General features: G+C 44.1%; 1 protein-coding gene across 2 annotated transcripts in view; it reads right to left on the reverse strand.

Moving 5' to 3' along the window:
* GRM3 (glutamate metabotropic receptor 3) overlaps positions 1-25,043 on the reverse strand; it is a 154,338-nt gene that overhangs the window by 25,807 nt on the left and 103,488 nt on the right. For both annotated transcript variants that reach the window (XM_090041867.1, XM_090041866.1), the window contains exon 3: positions 23,912-24,767. In XM_090041867.1, the coding sequence (XP_089897993.1) occupies positions 23,912-24,767 (856 nt within the window). The remainder of the gene's footprint in view (positions 1-23,911; positions 24,768-25,043) is intronic.

Consider the following 25,043-nt stretch of genomic DNA (forward strand, 5'->3'; position numbering starts at 1 on the left):
TGTGTTGATGACAAAAATGACTTCAACTACCAGAACTCACATTTAATGTCTTTGCATAGAATACGCTATTTCTTGGCTATCTGCTACTGTGTTATTTGGAAGTATGCACGAACAATTACCATTTCTGATTTTTCTTTATTGTTTACCTTGAACATAAATGATTTAACAAATAAATTAATTATGAAGCAATGCTTTGGATGTCGTATATTCTAATGCAAAATTTGTTAAAGAGATGAGTCCTGCTCAAAATCACGTTTCACCTGGGTGTGTGTTTCCAGTGACCTTAGAGGCAAAACATGGTATTTACCACCCCTGTCCCCTATGCTGAGCCCCTCCTCATGTGAAAGGGCCTCATCTCGCATGGTTTGGATAAAGACAGGAGGAAAGTGCCCTCATGGCTTGTGCATGAAAGAAGGCCATCAAATAGGATGGCAAATATAAGCATGCCTACTCCTGGAAAAGTAGCTAGACTACTGCACTTTGCTTTAAAACACTGAACATACTGGAAAAGTTTTAATGAAAAGACAGGAAGGTAATTTCATCCACAACATTCAAATTCCTGTGGTATCACCACTATGTGCATAATCCTGACCCTTCAAATTTCCCATTGTCCTGAAGGAAAGGGTATTGGTTTTGACAGGTGCTCATTGTTATTCAGTGGAATTCACCCTGCAGGACAGAAAGGATTTTAGCTGGTCAGATCTGTAAGAAGCAGTTGGGAGCTTGACAGTCTCAAATAAAGTTGAATATAGGATTATTTTTTAAGGGTTTGATTGAGGGTATGATGTACAGTAATTATAAATTCCTCAACCATTTCCTGCCTTGTCTTTTTATGTGCTTCTTCGTCTGCCCTAAAATGTTAGGTATCCATCATACTTTGGTTGGGTGTATTGATTTTTTTACATTGCTCCTGTGTTAAGTTGCCCAGCATGGACTGTTTTGGTCCCACATCTCAGTGGGGGAATAGATAAAAACACACAGGCTGGAACTGTGACCTTCTACGGGGAATCAATAGTGTAGCACTTTAGACTGCTAAAAGTCTGGAGAGTTTCATTTTTTCCTCATGCAGAGGGAATGAAGGATTATTAAAAATGTAAGAGGAAATTGTATTTACCATGTGATTTATTGTACAGCTTGCTGTAGCACACAAGGTGAACAGCATCACTGGCAGGAACCAGAAGTGTTTTTACCACTGCTAGGCAATAAAAGCGTTTTCGATCCTAGTGTCTCTGGTTATGGAAGTGGTTCCATTGTCACTGCTGGAACAAATCATGTCCCCCTCCCCAGCCTCATGTTGCAACTGCATCACAGGTTTGATTATATCAGCCTCTTATGAACATGAACAGTGCCATATAAAGATGCAGTTGCTCCCTCTGGCTTGCAATCTGTTTCCTTTTAGAGTTCATGCAGGTAGTGGATGTTATTTTTCAGACAACCCAGAGCACAATTCTGGGACCTTGAAGCATGTGCGACAGCTCCTTGCTCTGCAGCTACGCCCTCTGATTTCATTTGAAGAAATGATGACTTTGGGTGGAGGCCCAAACAACAGGGTAGTGAATAAACTGCCCTTGCCTAAGAGGAAAGAGGTTGTGAGTTGGTGGGACACGTCCTCTCTTTGTCCTGAGGAGCGGCAGGGCACTAGTTATTCACTATGGATCTATCCCAGCTGCAAATTACTCAGCAGTGCCGGCTGGCAGAGTGCCGGGCTCACATCCAGGACTCTTTCCATCCCTGGCCCTTCAGCAGTCTCTGCCCAGTCACCTTCTTTACCCCGGCTGTAAGCAGGTATGTGAGGCAGCTACATCCAAGGCCCAGGTAACCCATGAAGTGGTATGACGAGATTTCTAATTCTCTGCTGTTCACCTCTGTAGGCATGTAGCTCCTGTCAAAATCTAGCCCAATGATATCCCTTGCAGAATAAAGGTGGCAAAACCATCCCGAGAATTGCCTGTGCTCCCAGGAACAAGATGGTCTCCATGACTCAAGCAGTTACAGTTAAATGTAAGTCAACAGGAAGGAAAATTAAACCAGTTCCTTCCCCCTCCACCAACACACTTTCCCAGCCGGGAGCAGCTTTAAAATAAAATCGTAATGCTGCACTTAACTCTTCAATAATGTGTTGTCGTCCTTACCACTGTCTTACTTCAGTATTCACGTGGAAGCTTTTAGTACCCGTTCAGTTTTAGCAGCCTGTTTATTCACCCAGCTTCCGTGAAAGTTGGGCGAAATCCTGCAAAATGCCGGGTATCTGCAACTCCTATTGAGGTGAGCCTCAGGTGAGCAACTGTTCTCAAGGGCTGAGAATAATGTCACCTATTTGACTCAAGGCAGGTGATTATACAACCAGTAACATGCTTGAGGCTAGGTGCATGCTTAGCTGACTAAAGGTTAAAATTATAAGCACCTTGCAGTATCAAGCCCGAGGCCTGCCATGTGGCTAGAAATGGGATTAACAACATTAAAGAATACGTTTTAAATGTGTATCTAAATACTTCCAATCAGCCACGGATTTAGACAGCCTGATGCATTGTTAAACAGCCTAGCGAAGGGGAAGCCCCCTCTTCTATAAGTATCTATGCTGGTGCTTAACTTGAAACCTGCATCTGGTTGACTTTCTTGGAGCCATTCTCCTGCTTAAAGGTAAGTGCGTAGAAAAGTGCTTGCCAGGTAGTTTGTAAACACCATTCATTTTCTTTCCTTGCACCTAGTTACAGACAGACAGATCAATGCTATTTTAGTGGAGGTTGATGGAGAAAAATAAATTACAGTCCTTTGGATAAGGGAGTGAGTCACTGAATAAAATGTTTAATTCAATGTGAATATGGAAAATGTGAGACTACAAATGGATCCATTGGATGATCTATGTTATTTATATTTTATTTTTTTATTTATATATATATATATATATAAAAAAAAAATAGCATCAGCAGGTATATTTATAATAGACCACCATATAGATTTCATAGATTTCATAGACATTAGAGATGAAAGAGACTTCAGAAGATCATCGAGTCCAGCCCCCCGCCCCAGGGTCAGGAGGTCAGCAGGGGCCATAGGATCCCAGCAAGATAGATATCCAAATGTCTCTTGAAGGCGTTCAAAGTGGGTGCTTGAACCACCATTGGCAGCAGTCTATTCCAAACCTTGGGGGCTTGGACAGTGAAGCAGTTCTTCCTTATGTCCAGCCTGAAACAGTCGCAGAGAAGTTTGTGACCATTCGATCTTGTCATCCCTTGGGGCGCTTTGGTGAACAGACGTTCCCCTAGGTCCTGATGGTCACCACTAATAAACTTATAGGTGGCTGCCAGATCACCCCTGAGCCTGCGCTTTTCCAGACTGAAAAGTCCTATGGCTCTCAGCCTGTCGTTGTAAGGTCTGTTTTCCTGACCTCTGATCATGTGCGTGGCTCTTCTCTGGACTCTCTCAAGCTTCTCCACATCCTTTTTGAGTTGTGGAGCCCAAAACTGGACTCAGTACTCCAGCTGTGGCCTTACTAAGGCCGAGTACAGTGGGAGAATGACGTCCCGGGATTTGCTTGAGAAGCATCTACGGATGTAAGCCAGGGTTTTGCTTGCTTTACCAGCTGCAGCATCACATTGCAGGCTCATGTTCATCTCGTGGTCAATCATGACCCCCAAGTCCTTTTCATCCATAGTGCTAGCCAGTGTAGCACTGCTGAGCCTACAAGGGTGCTGCAGGTTTTTCCTCCCAAGGTGGAGAACCTTGCATTTTTCGGTGTTAAACACCATCAGGTTCTTGTCTGCCCATTTCATGAGCCTGTCAAGATCTGCCTGGATCACCCTCCTGTCCGCAGGTGTGGACGCTTTACCCCAAAGTATGGTGTCACCAGCTAACTTGGCCAGCCTGCTGCTGACACCAATGTCAACATCATTGATGAAGATATTAAAAAGTAAAGGCCCTAGGACAGAGACTCGAGGGACCCCACTGGTCACAGGGCACCATGACGATTGACTTCCATCAACCAGCACCCTCTGGATCCTGCTGCAGAGACAATTCCCCAGCCAGAGGATCGTGGTGAGGTTGCAGTTAACCAGTTTTGCCAAGAGGTTATCATGGGATACCAGATCAAAGGCTTTTTTAAAGGCAAGATATATGACATCAATCTCTTCTCCCTTATCCAGGTGATAGGTCACCTGGTTGTAAAAGGAAATGAGATAGGTCAAGCAAGACCTACCTGGAAGAAACCCATGCTGGCTATCCCTCAGGATATTGCCATCAGCTAGCCTGCATAGGATGGCCTCTTTGATAATCCCCAGGATAGAGGTCAGGCTGATGGGCCTGTAGTTAGCCGGATCCACTTTCCTCCCTATCTTGAAGATAGGCGCCACGTTGGCCTTCCTCCAGTCGTCGGGCACTTCACCAGAGCACCAGGAGTTTTCAAAGATCTGTGCCAGAGGCTGGGCTATGATGCTTGCCAGTGTGTGTGTGTGTGTGTGTGTGTGTGTGTGTAATATATATTATGTGTATAGTATATATATATTATACACACACACACGCATACATACATACATATAAACATATATGTATGTATATATATATAATATATGCACACAGACACAGATACATACATACATACGTGTGTGTGTATGTGTGTGTATATATATATGTATATATATAAAAATCACTGAAGCATTTTTCGCCTAGTATTTATCTCCATATCTTAGCTGATGTAGCAGCACACAACTCATGCTGTTTCAAAGAAGAGGATCTCATATTAACAGAAAGGAATTAAAGGGCAAGAATGCATAATGAACATAAAATAGACATTTATTCTATAAAATAAGAGGAATAATTTTTGAATGGAGCAGCAGTTTTTCCTAGAGAGACTTACTCACTGAGTAGGTATTTTACTTTTTTTTTAATTTCAGCTTTAAAACTAAATTGGAAAGTTAATTTTTATTTAAACCACACTCTATAAAATAGGTGTTTATAAAAGTATTAGCTTCTTACTGTAACTAATCTCTTTGAATGTGTCGCCGTGGCAGAGTGAAAATGACTCTCTTTGGAGCAATGTCCTGGAATACATCTGTGCCAAATGCTTTATGTACTCAGTTACATCAGTGGAGAGGGTAGTGAATTAAAGTAAAATCTATGAAATAAATAAACTAACAAAACAGTGCACAATTTAAAGCAATTTAGAGAGGAAGACAAGCTCTGATTACTACACTGCCAAATTAACAGGATACCAGCAACAGACATCCCAAGACGAGGGCTATTTAGTTTACGTACACAGTGCTTTCTCTAGCCTTGTGGCTAAGTGATGCATGTCTGTGTCCTAAAGTCAATGATGCTAAACTAGTAGAACTGAGCGAGAGGTTTACAGAGTCTATGTGTACGGAGGATGCAGATCCTCCTCTGAACCGGCTGCTTGATCATCAACCCTGGCTCAGGCTGGGAGGGGCCAAGGACGAGCTCTTTCAGGTACAGCCAGCACTGCAGTAGGAGAGCCCAATGTTATGTATATTTTATTAGCTTCCATGGGGTAATAAAGTAAAATAATATTGAACAGTTCGTATTTGGTGAGTCACTTCCATGTGTTTCCTTCTGCCTGCCCGGGGATGTAAATGGCTAACATAAAGACATTGTGTGTCTCCAGAAATTCTGGGGAAGGGGCAACTCTCAGACCAGGTGAGTGACTTGTTTTCCAAGCATGAAGATGACAGAACCCAAAAGACGCTGAAATTACCATCTATTGAATATTGTGGAGGAGCAGGTAGTTATGATGCTGATGTTGCTAGGGACAAACGATGCAAGCAGATTCAGGAGCAAAATGCTGGTTGTAAAATTTACATGATGAGGAAATTCAAGCAAGCTTAGGTTAAGAGCAGATCTTGTGTGTTGCACTGAAAGATGATTAGTTCCACACACAGGGTCAATGAGGTGGAGAAACTTCCAAAGTGGGTAGGAAGACAGTGGAAGAGAAAAATATTTAAATTTATTAGGCACTGGGGGGACGTTTCTGAGAACTAACATCCTAAAGGAGAGAGATGACTTTCATTCTGACCAGTTTAGAGTGAGCTGTTATACTTTGCTTATGCAGAAGCACTAATCTTGTTGCAACAGGGATGTAGGTATTTGGGCACGTGTTTGACCCTGGATGGAATTGAACTGTAACCTTAGAGAAAATAACTTTTGTAGCATTGCCTTTTGGAAATAATAGCAGACATGCCTCAATCTGAGATGGTTCTTTGTATTATATAACTCAACAGCTGCTCTGTGTTTGCAGAATGTAATTTCCCAAAGCATGGTGTGGACTAGAGACACAACTCAGTAGTCAGAGGTTGCTCATTAATAACATGCTTCAGTGACAGCTTGGCATTTTCTCAGCCCAGCTGTTTCCTAAACCGCAGGCTTCCTTGTGATTCGCAAACAGTGTAAGAGTGCATTCTGCGCATATTAACACTACCTCCCTCTGTTTTCTACTGGCTCCACTGGTCTTTAGTAAGTGCACCGCACGAAGCTAATCTGGGAGTGTAAAGGTAGAGACTTAGATCCATGCCATGCTGAAGTTCCTGCCAAGTTCTGTAAAACCCCATTAGTCTCACTAGATGGCACTGCAAAAACTACCAACAAATAATGTGAGAGGGAAACAAGATACTTGTTCACGCCACTACGTAAAATGAAAGTTGTACTTCTGTTAGTTCTCCCACCCAGTTTCAGAGATCTGCTTATTATACCTTATGAAAGCATTGGAAAGAAAGATCCTCGGTAATATAACAACACTTTACATAGTGTTGCCCAGGGGCCTCATACTATGGTGGGACCTGATCTGGAAGCACAAGGCTCAAGGAGTTTAGCTTTTAACTTTATTCTGACTGAGCTAGAAGCAGGTTTCTAAGGTTGATGTGATTTACTTCTACCTTGATAATATTTCGACTGTCATAGAGCAGAGATTCTCAAACTGTGGTCTGTGGACCACGGCTGGTCCGCGAGCTCCATCCAGGTGGTCCGCAGAAAGGCTGTGGAACAATCGAGAACATCTGTACTTGTAAGGTAAGACTACTGATATTAAAATATGAGTTGTGTGGTTTGATTTGTAGAACAAAAAAAAGTTTAAGTGGTCTGCCGAGACCCTCAGCTATTTTCAAGTGGTCTGCGAAAAAAAAAATTTGAGAACCACTGGTGTAGAGATCTGATTGGGAACTCATTTCCACTTGATCTACTCCCCTTCCTACCCTTGAGAGCAACTTCATGAATCTGTGGATCCTTGCAGGATCATCCATGGCGAGACAGGTGGGAAAGCTGTATCTAGCCTAGTTCCCTAGAGTATGCCTACACGGTGTCCCTGGTGGGTCCAGAAATAGAGGGTCAGGTGCCCTACCCTCCTACTCCCACTCACATTCTCTAAACCTGTCAATATGGCCATAAGGCCACTCTAGAGATAACGCCTGTGGCTGCTCTCAAGAGCATTGGACAGATGGGACTCGGAGTGGTTTCACTGCTGCATTTTTTAATTTGGCACATGTGAGTGGCAGTGTGTGATGGTGTGTATTCAAGAGCGCCTGTCCCTGGACATGCCAGGGCTCCAGTGCTCCCATGCCTCAAAAGTAGACATCTGCAGCTGCAGACCAAAGTGACTGTAACTTTTATGAGCTGTCCACAGTACACGCAAAAAGCAATGTTCTCTAGCAACTTGGCCAGCAGACAACTCCATTGGAAAGAACGTGGCAGTAGCTGCCCCTCCTAGCAAGATTATGGGAATCCTTAAAAGAGGAAGCATAGCTCCATACAAGTATGTAAAACATCTGAATATATGGAAAACTCAATAACCACTTCTGCAGTGAGGAGTTTGCCGGACAACGGTGTTTTCTGTTCCATCATGTGTTGGCCTCTTGCATGCATGGTCCTTGGGGCTTTTGTGGTTGGGAAAACATTAGCTGGTTGCTACGTGACAACCCCTCACCACGGAAATCTTTTTCTGATCAAGTGCTTCCTACTCTGAACTTTTTGAAATGCACAGGTGGACCTCTCATTCACTGAGGAATTTTCAGGTTGAAACAGGGAAAATAGAAGACGTGTAGGGCCAGTTTCAGCATGATACCTGAGGCACTTTAAATGGGACTTCGGTGGAATGTAAGTCATGAATATCAGTTGATGGCTCCAGCATAGGCAATTAAATTCATTCAGTGCCTGCATTTCAGACCTCGAGGATCTTTAGGCACCTATGTTTTGACTTTTGTGCCTAACTCCTACCTATGGCCATAATCCACATCTATGTGTGTCTGTAAACCACATCCAACATCCAAGACAGAGCAGCACCTAACTCCACCAAAGTCCCTAGAGGGGTTGGTCTGTTTGGCACTCCAAGCACACACTGAAAGCACTGAATTCAGCACCCAGTGCAGCACAGGGGAAGAAGAAGACCTGGGCTCTGATCATTGCTCCCGGGATTATTTCTAATGTCAAATGCATGAACAGTTCAGAGAACTCAGGGTTCCTCCTCCAAACTGTGTATCCTAAGCACTAACCTTCAGGATCATATTCCTTCTGGCCCCATGACTCTTTTTATTCTAGGTTGCCCAGAGGCAAGGTTGAACAGGAGGGGCAGAGGGTGCACCAGCCCAGATTGTTCTCAGCCTGGTTCGTCAGGCATTTTCCTGGGAGGTGGAAGATGAGGGTGTGAATTCTGTCAGGCTGAGGAAGGCCTTTAGTGATGGTATATAAAGCTGAGCACTACCGTCATCACCACCACAAAATGTACCTAGACTCAGAAGAGTACTTGCGGTTTATGATTCCTTGTGCAGTACTCGCTCCGGGACTGAAGATCCAAAAAGGGGCAGGAATTCAGAGACACCTTTGTGCTCAGCATTTCCTATTGACTAGGTCTTAGGCTCAGTGTCTGGGTTTGCTGAATTTCCCACTGGAGGTGCTCAGTTCCCCCTATAGACTGTATTTGGATGCTAAGACCTAAATTTTCAGTGCTGTGATGAGTAATCTGGAGATGCCTAAGAGACCTCTCTGGATCATTAAGATCATTGATAAAGATTAAGGTTTTTGTGAAATATCTCCTAGTGTCTTAAAATTGAACTTGCATTAATATATGGTCTTACCAAAGGCACCAAGCATATATCAAATGCATCTTAGTCTTATTCTATCTAAAGTATTCTGTTTAACTGGTAGTTGATAAGCTGCATGAACCCATTGCAAGACTTCAACGTCAATGCATTTGGATTGACATCAGGCTTTTAATTTAAGATTGTTCACTTTGACACAAAAGGCAGCAGGAAAGCAAGGTAATTTATACTAGCAATCAAGTTGTAATTACAAAGGAAATTAAAGCATGACTTTAAACAGCCTAACTCCTCCCTCAGGCCAACTTGTTATTTTGTAAACATAAGCAAGGGGAACCCAATCCCATTAGGAAGAATTATGGCCCTTGTTAGGGTGACAGCTTGAAACCTCAGAGGGGAAAAGTGTAGATTTGGGTTGATTTCAGAATCCTATGAGACTTTTTAGCCCTGTGAATAAATGAGTTTGATGGTGACTTTTCTTGGCAATTCCTGAATGTTAATGTTGTTTAAAGAGGGCTACATTTTATGTCGGGCCAAATGAAAGGAGTATGAATCCCGTTTACACGCTCGCTAGACCTTTGGAGACAGGACATACCTATTTGCTCCTCCCCCCAGTGTAAGTAGTTTAGACGTTTGTGTGGGGGGAATAAATAGAAGCTCAGCCTCAGCCCCACATCATGTGCTGAGTGGTGTAGCTCCCCTGGCTAGTGTATGTTGGATTTACTGCTTGCATAAATTATGGTAAATCTGGCAAATATCCCTCTAAGCAGGAAAGGACCTATGGGCCTAGACATGCAACAATTCAACACCAGTGTTCTTTACATTGGTTTTGTATACTGATGGAAATGACATGAGGATCCAGAGCAGATGGATGATGAATTGTCCTGGGATAGTTTCCATCTCAGATACTACTACAATGCTACTCCATTGTTAGGTGGAGTGGAAACATCCTCGTATTCAGGAGACAACTACCCGGAACAACTACAAACACACAATACCTATACAGATATAACTTATTCCAAGATATTTTACTCTGCTCTTTACTCCAGGGGTACTCTACACTGGATCCTCATATGTTATAGCCTTGTAAGTGTTAATGTGTGTGTGCGCTCTTTTTTTCATACCCCAGTATAAAGGGCAGTTTATGTTGTATATCCAGGTTCTCAGAGGCATATTTTCGAGGCACTATACCTTTCAGGGCTGTCCTTGCAGTGCTGCAGTTTATGTTTCATCTCTTGCTCTATTAAAACCTATGCACAAATGGCATTTGCTCTTGGGTGAGGATTGGTTGGGGGTTGAATCGTTATCACGTTTTTTTTCTCCAGTTCTTAATCTGTGCCTCTGGGGATAAACCTGAAGGGAATTTGAATAAACTCAGGAATTAAGATATTGCAAGATGACGGTTAAAACGTTTTCTCCTGTGTGGGGACCTGGAGGATTAGAAAGGTGTTTCCAGAGAGTGCTCTAAAATGTATTTAATTAGATAGCTCATACCTTAGAGAGTGGAACCAAATGAACCTTGAAATAGACCCTCTGTCTGTTATTGTCTAATTGACTTGATATGCAAAAGCTCCTAAATCTGAATAGATGTGGATTTAATTACTTATACTGCAATACTATTATTTAGCTTTTTATGAAACTATCAAAAATTTCTAAGCAATCACCATGTAAATTGATAATCAGCAGGCTGTTTACAAAGTGAAATCGTGCTTCCAACAGGAAAATAAAGTCCTGGTGTAGTGCAGTCCCTGCAAAACAGCTGAAGCTTGAATTTACTGAGCCATCTGTGAAAAGAGTTACTGAATGATTCAGAGTTTGAATGTATTAATGCTATATGCGTTGTGTGTATACCTCATGGAAAGAGGGAATAGACTTGTTAAGAGGGAGAAGACTGTGCATTTGCACATCAATTACAGTGCTTGAAACAGTGAATGTAATAGGGGTGTGCAAAGCAGGCCTATTCGATTCGGATTTGGATTCATCCTGAATCAGAAACAGTGTTTTGATTTGTTGATTCGGATCACTGTCCCTGATTTGTTCAGCTGAATCCGAATCTGAAGATTTGATGCGAAGATTTGATGCTGATTCAGAGAATCAGTGATTCAGACATAGACACAGCTTTAAAACGTTTTTCTACATACCTCAAGGTACCAGCATGGCTTGTGAACTTTGAGACACTGGGGTGGATGGAGTGTCCCACAGGAGCAGTGGGGTGGTGGGGGGTGGGGGCGGTCCTCCACATGCTCGGCAGTGAATCTGGAAGTGTTCCACAGTACCACCGGGGAGCACACGGGGGGGGGGGGGGGCACACCCCACAGCTTGGCGATCAGACCTGGAAGTGGACTGTGGAAGTGCTTCTGGTCCACTTCTGGGTCTGCTGCCAAGTGCACTGGGGAGCCCCCTGTGCTTCTGTGGGACACGGCATGCGTCCCAGCATGGCAGCATTCATGAGCCGCCTGGTACCTTGAGGTACGTAGAAAAAACATTTAAAGCTGTGTCTGTGTCCGAATTGATGAATCGCTCCGAATCGATACGGAGGGTTCTGATTTGATTTGGATTCAGAGATTCAGCCACTGGATCTGGCCGAATCTCCACTGAATCGAATCAGTGACCGAAGGTTCACACAGCCCTCGTATGTAAGACTGGTGAAAAGGAAAGTTGGCTGGGTTTCACTTGGAAATGCAAATGGCTTAGTCGTCCCATAATTTTATCTCATGATGCTTACTAGAAAGCGAATGTGTTTGGGATGTGATTGGGATGTACATGCAAACACGCTGAGTCCAGATGGAGGAGGAAGGAGGTTCCAGTATAATGAAGTTCCAGTGGGGCACGTCAGGTCCATTTAAATCAGGGGTGGGCAAAATGGCGAATATGGCTGGTGGCCAGATTTCATTTCCCACCAGCCCTTGCCCGCATGGCTGGGGCCAGTTTCCATGGAGACCCCATTAGCAGCTGCACTGCGATAATGCAAGGGTGGGGTTTCCAAGGAGACTGGCCCCAGCAGTGCTAGCAGAGTGCATGGCAGGGCAGGGAGCTGCTCTGCAGCAGCTGGGATCTTGCAGCAGTGGTCCAGACTCAGGGCAGAGTTGCAATCTACAGCCTGCATGGGCAAGGGCATGCAGACTGCGGATTGCAGGTCTGCCCCAGCTCCTTGCAGTGGTGATCTACTGCCAGCACGCCCCTGCCCAGAGCATGCAGACTGCCGATCATGACTCTGCTGATCATGACCATACTGCCACCACCACGGGATCCCAGCAGCTCTGGATCAGCTCGTCGCCCTGCGAGCACTGCTGGGGCTGGTCTCAATGGAAACCCCAGCTTTGCACTATCACAGTGCAGCTGCTGCTGGGGTCTCCAAAGAAACCAGCCCCAGCCATGTGGGCAGCGGCTGCTGGGAAATGGAGTCCATTGCCAGCTAGATCTGGCCCGCGAGCCAGACATTGTCCATCCCTGATTTAAGTACACATCAAGGGCAGAGCCAGGGGGCTGCAGTGGGGCATTTGCACTCCACTTTAATACCTGGTTCATCCAGACTTTAAAATCAACTGCTTGAGATGGGCACCGAGATTCCTATACTGGCAATGCTGAGAGAGTCAATTGATGTTCTGGTTCATTATCATCTCCCTGATTTCTGCTAAACTCTTTCCACTTCACAGGTGCTAATGACCCTCTATCCTTTTTAATGGTCTCAATCTTCCACTATTCAAACTATCCTTTCTTCTGCAATTTTGCCATCTGTTGGCCATTCCTGGTAATATCTTCATTACAGCCTTGTCGACTGGTTTTAGCTCTAGCTAGAAACCTTAATTCAGGTGTGGTAATATTAACTCAGATGTAGATTTTGTTTTGTGAATCTGAATGAGAGATGTACATTTAATTATAATGACTACAAGACTAATGTACGGTATCTTTTGAGTCTTTTGGCAATTTTTTCCTAGTATGTTGTATTTTTTAAAAAAAATTATATACAATCTAGCAAATAAGTGCACACTCCAATGCTTATTTTTGTTTTTTGCTTTGATCTTAAACTGAATAATGCAATGCTAGCCCCCTAGTATATTAGTAAAGCTTCTAGCTTCTCTTTAACTGGAGAAAAAATATGTCTTGTGTTATATGTGATGATGTGCCACATCATCTGCACCCCTGTTTTGAAAATCCTAGATCCACTCATGGTACGTGCTGCTAAGTCAAGTATCTTGCTTAGTCAGAGCCTGAGTGAGGGTATGTGTAGTCTATGGATTAATCTTTCTGTTAGTTGTAATTATGCAACACCTAGAAATTTACATCTAATAAAATGGGAGGTTAAGCTGTCATGCAGGGAAATATCTTATTAATTTCAAAATGCTGCATCAGCCAGTTTGTGGTGGTAGGCTACATGCACCGATAAGCAGTGACAGAAGGCAGATGAGATAAAGGATGACCATTGCTAGCTTTTAAGTTATTCACACATATCACACCCCAGCTGCAAGGTGACATGTCACCTCTCCCAGAAGCATCAGGGTTCACTGGAGTCTCTTATTCTACAAAATGCAAATTGCGTGTCCTATTAATATTTGCAAATTCCTCAGCTCTCAAGAATGGAAGATAAAGCACACAGCACAGCATTTTTTTTCAATGTTTTGCTCCAATGAGCCAGTTCAGCAACAGCAAGAGCAACCACTGGACCTCCAGGGAGAAAATGCAGAAAGAAAATGTTGATTTATTTCCCTACTTAAAGGTAGAAGCATAGACCCAGGAGAGACTGAGGGTGAAAAATGTTGTAGAAATCTTAGAAGGGCACTAAAACATAGTCACTAAAGCTTTCTGGTGCTAGACGTTTTTCTTTGGTAAAAAGTCCCTGAAGAGGATTTTTTGTTCATCAAGATGCTGGAATTCCATCTAAGAGACAGTCATTATCTCTTTATTGGAAATGTAGTTGGTCTTTGCAGACTGAAAGAATGAGCTAAAATGACTCCTCACTTAAAAAGAAGAGAATTCTGTTAAGTACTCACAGCCTCATTGTAATTACTCAGCACTGATGACAGGGGTTGGGATGGCAGAGGCACTAAGGCACGCGGTCGGCAGCCCAGAGGTCACAAGTCGAAGGCCATAGCAGAAGTGGCCATGTCAGATTCTAGTGAATCTGCAGATTTTGCTAAATCCCTTGTCATAAGGACTAGGACACAAGGAGGAAGAAAGGAAGTACTGATGATCTAATCCAGGGGTTGTCAACCAGGGGTATGCCCTGGGGGTACCTGGGGGTACTTGGGAAGGCCCTGAGGGGGTGCGCGGCATACTGCCACTGCACCACTTCCCATTCAGCAGCTGGGGCCCCCCTGTTCATTGACTGGCCCCCCTCGCTTTGTTCCACAACCAGAAGCGGGTGACTTTAGGAAGGCCAACTTTGATGTGCTCAGGGCATTAGTCAGGGAGGCACTCGGAGCCCAGGGTGTAGCTAGTATGGGGGTCCAGCAAAGGTGGTCCTTCCTCAAGGAGGGTATCCTTGGGGCACAACAGGATGCAGTTCCTCTGCGCAGGAAGGTGGGAAAAGGGTCTAAGAAACCTTCATGGCTGAGTGCGGATATCCAGGCTGGCCTGAGGGCAAAGAAAAAAGGGTACTGGCGGTGGAAGCAGGGGGCAGGGACAAAGGAGGAATACACCTCCCTGACCCGAGCTTGTAGGGATTTGGTAAGGAAGGCCAAAGCAGCACTGGCTCTTAGATTAGCTTTTGGGATTAGGGATAACAAAAAGTCCTTCTTCAAGTATATTGGTAGCAAGAAGAAGTCTCAGGGTAACATTGGACCCCTACGGGGTAGGGCAGGGCAGTTGGTGGTGGACGCACGAGAGAAGGCTGAACTCTTCAACAAGTTCTTTGCCTCCGTGTTCCTGTCTGCTGACAATGGGGTGCTCTTGGGTGACAGCGCAGAGAGGCCCGGGAAGGATGCGAGTCCCCCGATTGTTAGTTCAGACCTAGTTAAGGATTACCTGGAGGGCTTAGATGTGTCCAAGTCGGTGGGCCCGGATGACCTTCATCCACAGGTGCTGAGGGAATTGGCTGGTGTGATTGCGGAGCCATTGGCACGGCTCTTTGAGGACTCCTGGTGCTTGGGCCAAGTCCCTGAGGACTGGAAAAGGGCCAATGTGGTCCCTATTTTCAAGAAGGGGAGGAAGGAAGAGCCTGGCAGCTACAGGCCAGTCAGCCTCACTTCTATCCTGGGGAAGGTCTTTGAAAAAATTATCAAGGGCCACATTTGTGAGAGCCCTGCAGGGGAAGTGATGTTGAGGGATAACCAGCATGGGTTCGTACAAGGCCGATTCTGCCTGACTAACCTGGTCTCTTTCTATGACCAGGTAACAAAGAGCTTAGATGTGAGCTGAGGGACTGCGGCATTGCCGAATGCACAGTCACATGGGTGGCAAACTGGCTCCAGGGGCGCACCCAGAGGGTGGTGGTGGACAGGTCGATGTCGACCTGGGAGGGTGTGGGCAGCCGAGTCCCCCAGGGCTCGGTCCTTGGGCTGGTGCTGTTCAACATGTTCATTAGCGACCTGGACGAGGGTGTGGAGAGCACCCTGCTCAAGTTCACTGATGACACCAAGCTGTGGGGTAAAGTGAATACGCCGGCAGGCAGGGACCGCATCCAGGCAGACCTGGATAGGTTGGAGAAGTAGGCGGATCTGAACAGGATGCGGTTCAACAAGGACAAATGCAGAGTGCTGCACCTGGGGAGAAGGCTGGTTATAGGTTAGGGGTGACCCTCTCGGCAGCACAGAGGCAGAGAGAGATCTTGGAGTCAGGACTGACTCCAAGATGAATATGAGTTGCCAACGCAATGAAGCAATAGGCAGAGCCAACTGCACCCTGTCGTGCATCAACAGGGGCATCACTAACAGGTCCAGAGAGGTCTTGCTGCCCCTCTATGCGGTCCTGGTCAGGCTGCAGCTGGAGTACTGTGTCCAGTTCTGGGCGCTGCACTTCAAGAAGGATGTGGAGACCCTGGAGAGGGTCCAGAGGAGGCCACTCGTATGGTTGGGGGCCTCTGTGGCCAGCCCTATGAGGAGAGGCTGAGGGACCTGAATCCCTTCAGTCTCCGCAAGAGGAGACTGAGGGGGGATCTTGTGGCTGCCTACAACCTTATCAGGGGCCACTAGCAGGGACTCGGGGAAAGTCTGTTCACCAGGGCCCCCCTTGGAGTCACCAGGAACAATGGCCACAAGCTGAGGGAGGATAGGTTTAGGTTAGATATTAGGAAGAACTACTTCACGGTAAGGGTGGCCAGAGCCTGGAATAGGCTTCCCAGAGAGGTGGTGCTCTCACCTTCCCTGGAGATCTTCAAGAGGAGACTGGATAGGCACCTGGCTGGGGTCTTATGACCCCTGCCACCCCCAGTGCTCCTTCCTGCCCATGGCAGGGGGTTGGACTCGATGATCTGTCTAGGTCCCTTCCGACTCATGTATTCTGTGAGTCTACGATACCCATCAGGAGGGGTACCCACCAGAAGGGGTACACTCCTCAAAAAAGGTTTGAAGCCCCTTGATCTAATAGGTGGCATTCTTCCCTTAGCACTGAACTCAAAACTGAAGTATGGGTATACACGGAGCTCTGCGCTGAGTGGAGGTGAGATGGTTCCCAAAGCATCCAGTCTGTGTATTGTAGTAGAAGGAGGATTGATATCTACTATATGGATAGAATTTGTGTGAAGCCGTCGTAGAACTGAATGGGAATTGTGGACATGTATCTGGAGGCAGAATTCACTGTTATAATCACTCTCCTAATAACAGAAGGGATTTGGTAGCAATGCCAATGACAAATTGGCAAACGGAAGGGTGGATTTATAAGAGGAAAAGCAACCTGGGGGGTTCAGTGGGGGAGTAAGTGGGTGCAATATAAAGTATGATAAGGACTTCAATGTGTGACTTATACCAACTCGTATCCATTGACTGCTTAGCTGATTATTTTCCCCTACCTCTGTGACATTATTCTTCTCATAAGAAACTAGCTGTTTTTGTTTAGGCCTTAGATGGAAATCTAACGATCCTACTAATATCCTCTGCTTTATGTCCCTCAACCTTGACGATATAATACTGCTGATAGTGCCATTTGTACTAGTTGGCATTGGGCAAAATGTATTTTGCAGCTCATCAATCCTGCATCTCAAATGAACAGACGGTTTACTGCAGGTTTAACTTCAGGCATTCCCTCTCTTTTTGGGCTCAGTAACCTCCTGAATTCTGGGCCGTCGGCTGTGCAAGGAATGACCGAGATTAGATCGAGGAAACATTCCTGTGCGTCAATCATAGCATCAGGAATTACTACTAAAGTAACCATTCTCTGTTTTGCTTTTGCAGCTTCTCTGCTTCTAATTCTTGTGTCCAGTTTGCCTTTTGAGAAGTGTAATACAGTTTTACATTAGTAGCCTACATCCTCATCTAAAGCATGATTTCATGTCAGGAAGACGGAAACTCAAGGAAATAACTCACCCAATTAAAGCCATGAGAGATTATTTTCCATTATTACCCATATCTGTTAATAAAATAGTTATAAATATTGCATAGATGGCACACTAGATTTGTTTGAAATACTGTATAGGTGTTTAAATGTCCCTCTTAAACAAACACATGGGCCAGATCTGGTTCCAACAGTTGTCAGTGGGAATTGTGTGGGAGGTCCGTTTCTGAGCAATGATCCTGTATTTTACAAAATCCCGCTCATCCTCTCTGTAGAGCTCTTTGTTTACTGAATTTGCCCTCAAAGTACGGATGCAAGCTAAAGGTCTGGGAGAGTGCTGGGTGAATTCCTCAATAAAAGCATTCCCAGACATTTGCATGAATAAAACAACTTTGCTATGATAAGGCATCGTCATCTTTAAATCAATTCTCATCCAACTACCAGATAAGCCTTTTCCCATTCTCATTTATGAGAACGTTCATAGACAATGAAAATCTTGCGACTATCTGTAAACAGGTGCATTTATCTGTTCCCACAGATTTGCCCTATTGCTTGAAATACAAGATGGACTTTTACTTAAATGTGCGTGTGTGTGTGTGCACACATAAACATGAATTTAAGAAAAAGTCCCTACAGATATGGCTTTTATATGCCCCATAGGGACTATGTACTTGTGTCCATTTTTGCTATTTTCTTTTTTCTTAAATCACAAGTCAAAAAATGTGGGTGCATCTCATTGGCTTCAGGATCCCAGTTTAAGCATAGGAGTAGGCACAGGAGAATAGTTTCTCTACTCCCACAGTATTATTCTCATCACAGCTCAGTGATGTACTTAGGATTGACACTCAGCTCAATGTGAAGAGGATCAGACCTTCTATCGTCTTTTGTGTGTGTGAATGTCATGCGCATCGTTGACTGCATGGGAAATAAACAATGATATAATCCCATTGAAATTCTTGAACTCTGCTCTTGATCTTGAAGCCAATTGAGTTGCAGCAGCGAGTACAGTGATTAGAAGATGAAAAGTACTGTACAAGTGTACTTATTAGTTTGAACTCTTAGTTTGTAGAGACTTGGTTTAGAAATCAGGATGACATTTTGCCAGTGAAACAAAAGATGAAATAATAATAATTATAAAGCAATCAGTAGGCAAAACATAGCAAGCCTGTGATTTAGGGAAATGAGGTTACTAAGCTTTCTAGCTCTGTAACATTTCATCTGAAAGCTGAAACCATTTGTCAGGTTTTTCAGACTGGAGTGCATGGCTCAACAAACAGAATGCCAAATTCCACCCTACATTTTCAGCTCCCAAAGAGCAGTTTACTCTAGAGTTTGTAACATCTAAAGGTTACTTTATCAATACAGCCAAGAAAGCTGAACTGGATTTGCAAACACAGTATAGAATACTTTTATTTATATGCAATGAGTATTTTGACCAGCTCAGCTGAAACAAGTGGTGGGAAATATAAGTATTCAAGTGAAGAAAACTGAGATTAAGAGCTGTTTGCTGTTTCAGAGACTTCAAAGTTCATTCATCTAAATATGCTGCTATTAGTATTACCATTTTGGTTTCATTGCTGTGTTGTGGTTTCTGCAGACTTTTTAGGAATGGAAGTATGCTGGGTACAGTCCAATTGCAACATATTCCCGGGGCTCCTCTGAGGATTGAGAAGCAGCAGTGGAAAGAAATGTCATTGATGCTGCTTATCAGTGGGTACGTCTACACAACACGCTACTGCAGAGTAGCAATGAGATATTGCTCAGTAGCTTGTTGCTACCATACAGTAACATTGCTGGGCACTAACATCAACGGTACTGCATAGTAGTAATGAGTAGGCAGCATAAGGGTACCACAAAGAGGAGGGAGGACTTTGTTCATACATCTGATATGACCTAGGCAACACCAGTGAATGCTACTTGCTGGGTGCCTCTACATGTGGAAATGCCCCAGGATGGGTTTACTCTAGAGCAATTTACTTTAGAGTAAAGCATCTACACATGCAGGGAAGAGGGAGCAGATTTGCTGCTCATGGCAGCAGTCTGCTCCCACCCCCACTGGCCCTGCACTGGCCTCCTGCAGCAGCCAGGGGGAGCTCTAGCCTCCCCCTGGGTGCTAACACCAGGGCTGGCAGGGAACACAGGGTTAGGAGATAGCTGTTTCCTGGCGGGGGGCTGGGAGATTGCTCCCTACCCCTGGGAGCTGCCTTCTGTGGGGGTGGGCTCTGGGGGTGGACCCTGGCTATGGACAATGTCCCCCTGCCAAAGCAGTAGGGATCTCCCATCCTCAGCTCTGCAACCTCAAAGCTGGGACAATTGCGGGAGCTCCTGGGGAAAGGGAGCAATCTCCTGCACTGTGCTGCCCAGCCGACTGGGAGCACATTTGCTTCCAGGCAGTCATCTACACATGCTATACTGTGCAGTAATTACTCTCAAGTAAATTTACTATTTGTACTTACAGGTAGCAAATTTACCCTGGATAAGAGCAAATCACTGTACAGTAAGCATTTGCAGCCTGGTGATGCTTACTGCACAGTAATTTGCTCTGATCTCGAGTCAAGCATCTCATGTAGATGGGCTCGCTGTCCACTACATCTTGATCTTAACTAGAAGAAGAGCATGATTCAATCTCTGCTCCCATTCAGTCCTTCTGCTTATCAGTGCAAGAGTGCCATGAATGATGCCAAATGATCCCTCCTATAGTGGGATGGACAGCATTAATGTGATGCATACAACCTACTGCACTGCCATTATGCCTTGAGAACTCCTGGTGGAAGATCTGATTTGCAGCTGTGACCTAGAAGTGAAAAGTGCATGCCATTCCAGATCAGTAAATCATCCCTTCTCAATTATGCTGCAGTGCATAATATGAATGTGTCCACAAAAAGACAAATGATAGTGTAAAAATGGCATACCTCGGACACTGATTTTCACTTGATTGGCCATGTGGAATGTTATGCAACAGCATACACTGCAGCCAGACCTTCCTCCTCTATGAATTGTGCTTCAAAATACTTTCTTTTCGTGGTTTACAATTGTAAGCCTTATCAAGCACAATTATGATTCTGTGCAGTAGATTGCAATGGTGCATAGACCACCCCCCTGACAGCTTGTTAGCCCTTAGTCAACAGAATTCACTCCATATTTGCTTTGGTTTTATGGATCATTGATAATTACCCCGATGATCAATAAGTATTCAACCCTAGTACTCAGCTACTTTTCTGTGCTCTCAAGTTTTACGTTTCACTGAACATGACACGTATACAAATAAAGGACAACAATGGAAGACAGTCTTTCTTGTGCACATAAAATAGGAAACAAGTGCTGACTATGGGTCATTTAAAGCTCCTTATCTCCTAAACAGAACTTTTACCACGGAAATGATCCAGGAAGGCTTGTTCTCACCACAGAAGTCATTAGAGTGCCACAGAAGATTGCAAAGGCAGCTTTGCTTCCTCAGTGTAATAGTATCTATATGTTATCTGTGGGAGGAGGGCTAGAAGTAAACCATGAAATACTCATTAACTCCAGGAGGAAATCTTAGTGACTTTAGATTTTTTTCTAACTGGAGATCACAAGTTTAATGACATACTTCCCAACAGGGATACAAGAAATATGGAAGGGATATGAGAAAGAGAGAGAGACCCAGAGCATTTCAGTTAGTACAAAAGTAGTATATGTTGCTGGAGTCTATTATTCCTTATTTTCCTCATAATGCAGCCTTACATAGAGGGATGTCCTCTTTACAGCTTCTCAATCAGCTGCTGTTCTGTTTGATGATACAATGGATAGACTCACATGAATATACACAAACCCAAGGAGCTGGATTCTGACCTCTGATCCTCCTGTCCCATTGTTTCAATCAGGAGTCTAATCATTTCAAAATCATGAGTCAGGCCCTCTGAAATCATGAATCTGGCTTAAAAAACATGAGATCTCAATTTGGAACACTTGCCTTCTGGTTTCTGAGTTGTCCTGGAGCACTTGTATCACATTTCCAGGCACTTGTCTGCAATTCTGTGTGCTAGACCTACTTGGTCGAGGCAGTTATAAGCTGTGATAGGAACTTTGCAGGTGGGTAAATGGAGCCTGAGAGAGGCAGAGTCAGAGAGAATCGATAGCAGAAATAGGTCTAGTACACAGGAAACCTGGTACCCAGTTGTCATCTCGAAGGACACTCTCTTTTTTACCTTACACTTTCCTGTTAGTTGCTTTTCTTGCTTGCTCTTGGGGTGTGAAAATTGAGTCTTCATACATGTGCGGTGTAGATCTCATGCTGTAATTTATGCAATCTGGTGTGTACAAAGATGCAATCTAGCACATTTATAAAGCCTGGAAGTGGATTAAAAGGACCGTATCTTGGTTTTCACATACTTGGTTGCAAGCCATATACCTGCTACTAAGTTCTCTGCCTTCAAGGCCTGTCTGTCTGTACTACAGACGTTCAGCACAGATGGTGAGGTGCTGCTCTCCTGACTACCTCTGAAATATTAAATAACCATGTGTGTGCTTGCGTGCGTATGTATAATTGTCGTCCTTGTTTCATTTCTTGCTTGGTTCCTTTGGGCGCGCGTAAACCATTATCTGCGCTAAGGAAGCTTCAGTGCTCAGAATCAACCTTGGCACTAATGTTCCTGCTGTGTTTGTAAACTCCACATCATTCTTCATCTGCACTGGGCTCAATTTTTGGTTGTTTCCTTTGTAAGGTATTTAGTGTTGAGAACAGCGTGTTCTCCAAACACTCCTGCAATTGATCTGTACTTGCAATTCCCACTGGGTGAAATGACAGATGTATACATGGAACAGATGCAGGCAGGATTTATATGACCCAGAATGAGAGAAAGAAAAATACTGATGCATTTTATAATTGAGAACTGGTTCCAAAACTGCAGGAGGCAATCAGATCATATGGTGGGAAAAGCTTACTGTTTATTGTGGCAATGGAAGAGGAACTTTGCATCACAGCTGCTTAGAGTTATTTTGGGTTTTTTTGTTTTTAATTGAGATATCAGTGTTGAGGTGGGAACCAAACATATGCAACTTTCCAATGCTATTACCTGTCAGGAGGTCAAAAACCATGTATGGCACTTCTAGAGCTAAGTTTTCAGAAGAGTTCAGGAGTTAGTGCCTCCCCACTGAGAACTGTTTTATGAATCTAGTCTCAGTTGTAGATGCTGAGAACTACTGAGAATCTGGCCTATGATGTCTAGAGAGAGACCTGAACTGAGACCCAAAAAGAGCCCCAAACATGGAGAAGTTCAAACCCTGATAGTATGTATGATAGCTGAGTGGTTTCTTTTTAGTGTCCTATGAGAGCTGCCTGACTCCTGGGCCTAAGTACCATACTTTCTTGGGTATCGTATGCCCCTCAAATAAGAGAGACATTACTTTAGGGAAGGCAGAATGAAGAAAAAAATATCTTTTCAATTATGACTGCATAGAGCAGGGTCTGAGCCTAATCTTCAGCTCACTCACCCTCCATTTCCTGCTCAAGCAAAAGTCACAGTTTCACCCTTTCACTGCTGAATTGCCAGCAGGTTTTGGCTGCTCAGTTAAAAGCTGAAACAGTTGCTGCTGCTGAAGACTGGATTTCATGGGCAGAGCTAGGATTTTGAAAAGGGCTAAGGACTGTGAAATAGGAGGAGAGAGACCAGGAGCAGTAAACAGACAGGAATATTGCTGAAGCAAAATTAGCTTGATTAGTGGAACATCAACACTGTTAAAAAGGAGACAGGATTGTTAACATCTGCAGAGTGGAGAGCAATTAGCAGGAATAAGCTAAATTATAATGAATCATTAAGTCAATACAGTATATTGCATCATACGTGTACAATCCCTCGGTTTCTCTCTGAGACCAGTGACTGTTTCTTTTGCATCACATAGACCATCCAAGAATATTAGTTTAATTATTCATAAAAATCCAAGCATGACATAAATACTGTTGAGGCAGAGTGACTCATAACAACAAGGATCCATAAGATTATGTTTTGTAATTGTTTTCCTTATTGAACCAGCTTGCCTTGGTAGGTGGTATATTAATAAAAGACTAAACAGTGGTGACAGTAATTGTAAAAGCAGGTAGACGGCTAAATTCTGCCCATAACACATATCATTACTGTATCATCCACTTTCTCTCTACCCCCCCCATTTATTTGATTCATCCAGTTTGTTGCATTATGTTATCAACTTTAAAAGTCACATCTTTACGGCTCCAAATCATTGAAATCCATAACACTTGCATAGTCAATGAGATTTGTCACATGCCTAAAATCACACAAGCATAAACATCATGCTGAATCAGGGACTATGGTAGAAACTATTCCTTTACTTCATCACTTAGAACAATGTAGACCTGGTGCAATGCAAATGGTAAATACTATAATGAAGACATTTAATTAGCAGCAGCAAAGTTCACACACACTGCATGCAATAAAGGAGAGTTATCAAGCTTATACCTGTGAAGTTAACTTTCAGTAGGTAATCTTTATACAGCTTCTTGCCATCCAGATGCTTCATGGCATCACAGAGTTTGGTAGTGTTGGGGCATAGCGTTCGTTGCATTTTATGCAAGGCATGGGCCATTGCATACACAGCATTCACCACAAACATGATCTTGGATTCTTGCTCATAATTGGAGCTGTTGATTGTTATGTGTTTGTCACAAGTTTTTTTATGCACCTTTCTGTTCTGGAGATTGCATTGGAATTTTTGCTCCCAGAAATCCTTGAACCAGGGATTGCGTTTATTACTGTAAGGGTTAAGGCTTTGGAAGTACCTGTCAAACTCTTTAACTGGGTGGGAGGCAAGTTCTAGGGTTATAGCTCCAGAAGCTATATGCTCATTACCCTTGACAATGCTCTCTTGCGCCCCCCACCCATCACTAGCAATCCACGTAAAGGAAACGTTGAATCGGTTGGCAGCAGCTATGAGCTCTCGAGAATCATCGCTTCGCATGAAGAGGACAACGACTCGTGCATTGGGTTTCTGGAGCAGCTCTCTGATCACACTATCATAGGACTTCCTGATGTTGGATCTGCCAACCTTCTCAGAGGTGGCAATGCAGATGTTTCGAAGGCGAGCCTCTTGTTCGAAAGCTTCTATCCCTGTCTCTCCGTAATCTCCTTCTGAGGCAACTGTTGACACATAGGTCCAGTTGAAGAACCGTAAGATCTCGGCCATTGCTTTTGCTTGATAGAAGTCAGGAGGCACCGTCCTTGCAAAATAGTCATAGCGGGACTTATCACTCAACTTGGCACTGGTGGAAGCATAGCTTATCTGGGGGATCTGGAATAGCCGAAGCAAATTTGCAACCTGGAGGGAAGTTGGGGGAAAACACATTTTAACAGAGAATATTATTTACAAGAGTGAATTAAGACAGGTTAAAGGCTGAATGAGGCCTGCTCTCATGAGGGTGACACCATTAAACCAGCAGACTAGTTGGCCCACAGCTCTCTGGACACCACTGTCTGATTGGAGCATAGCTATCTATTCAGCCTTGGTATTGATACCTCACTCAGACCTATGTGATTTGAGTGGCTTTTCCTTCCTTTTTATGATGTAGCCTCTCTAGGGCTCAGTGAAACTTTA

Source organism: Crocodylus siamensis, chromosome 4 (genome assembly GCF_052110815.1).
Source record: "Crocodylus siamensis isolate JL-2025a chromosome 4, ASM5211081v1, whole genome shotgun sequence".
NCBI classification, from domain to species: domain Eukaryota; kingdom Metazoa; phylum Chordata; order Crocodylia; family Crocodylidae; genus Crocodylus; species Crocodylus siamensis.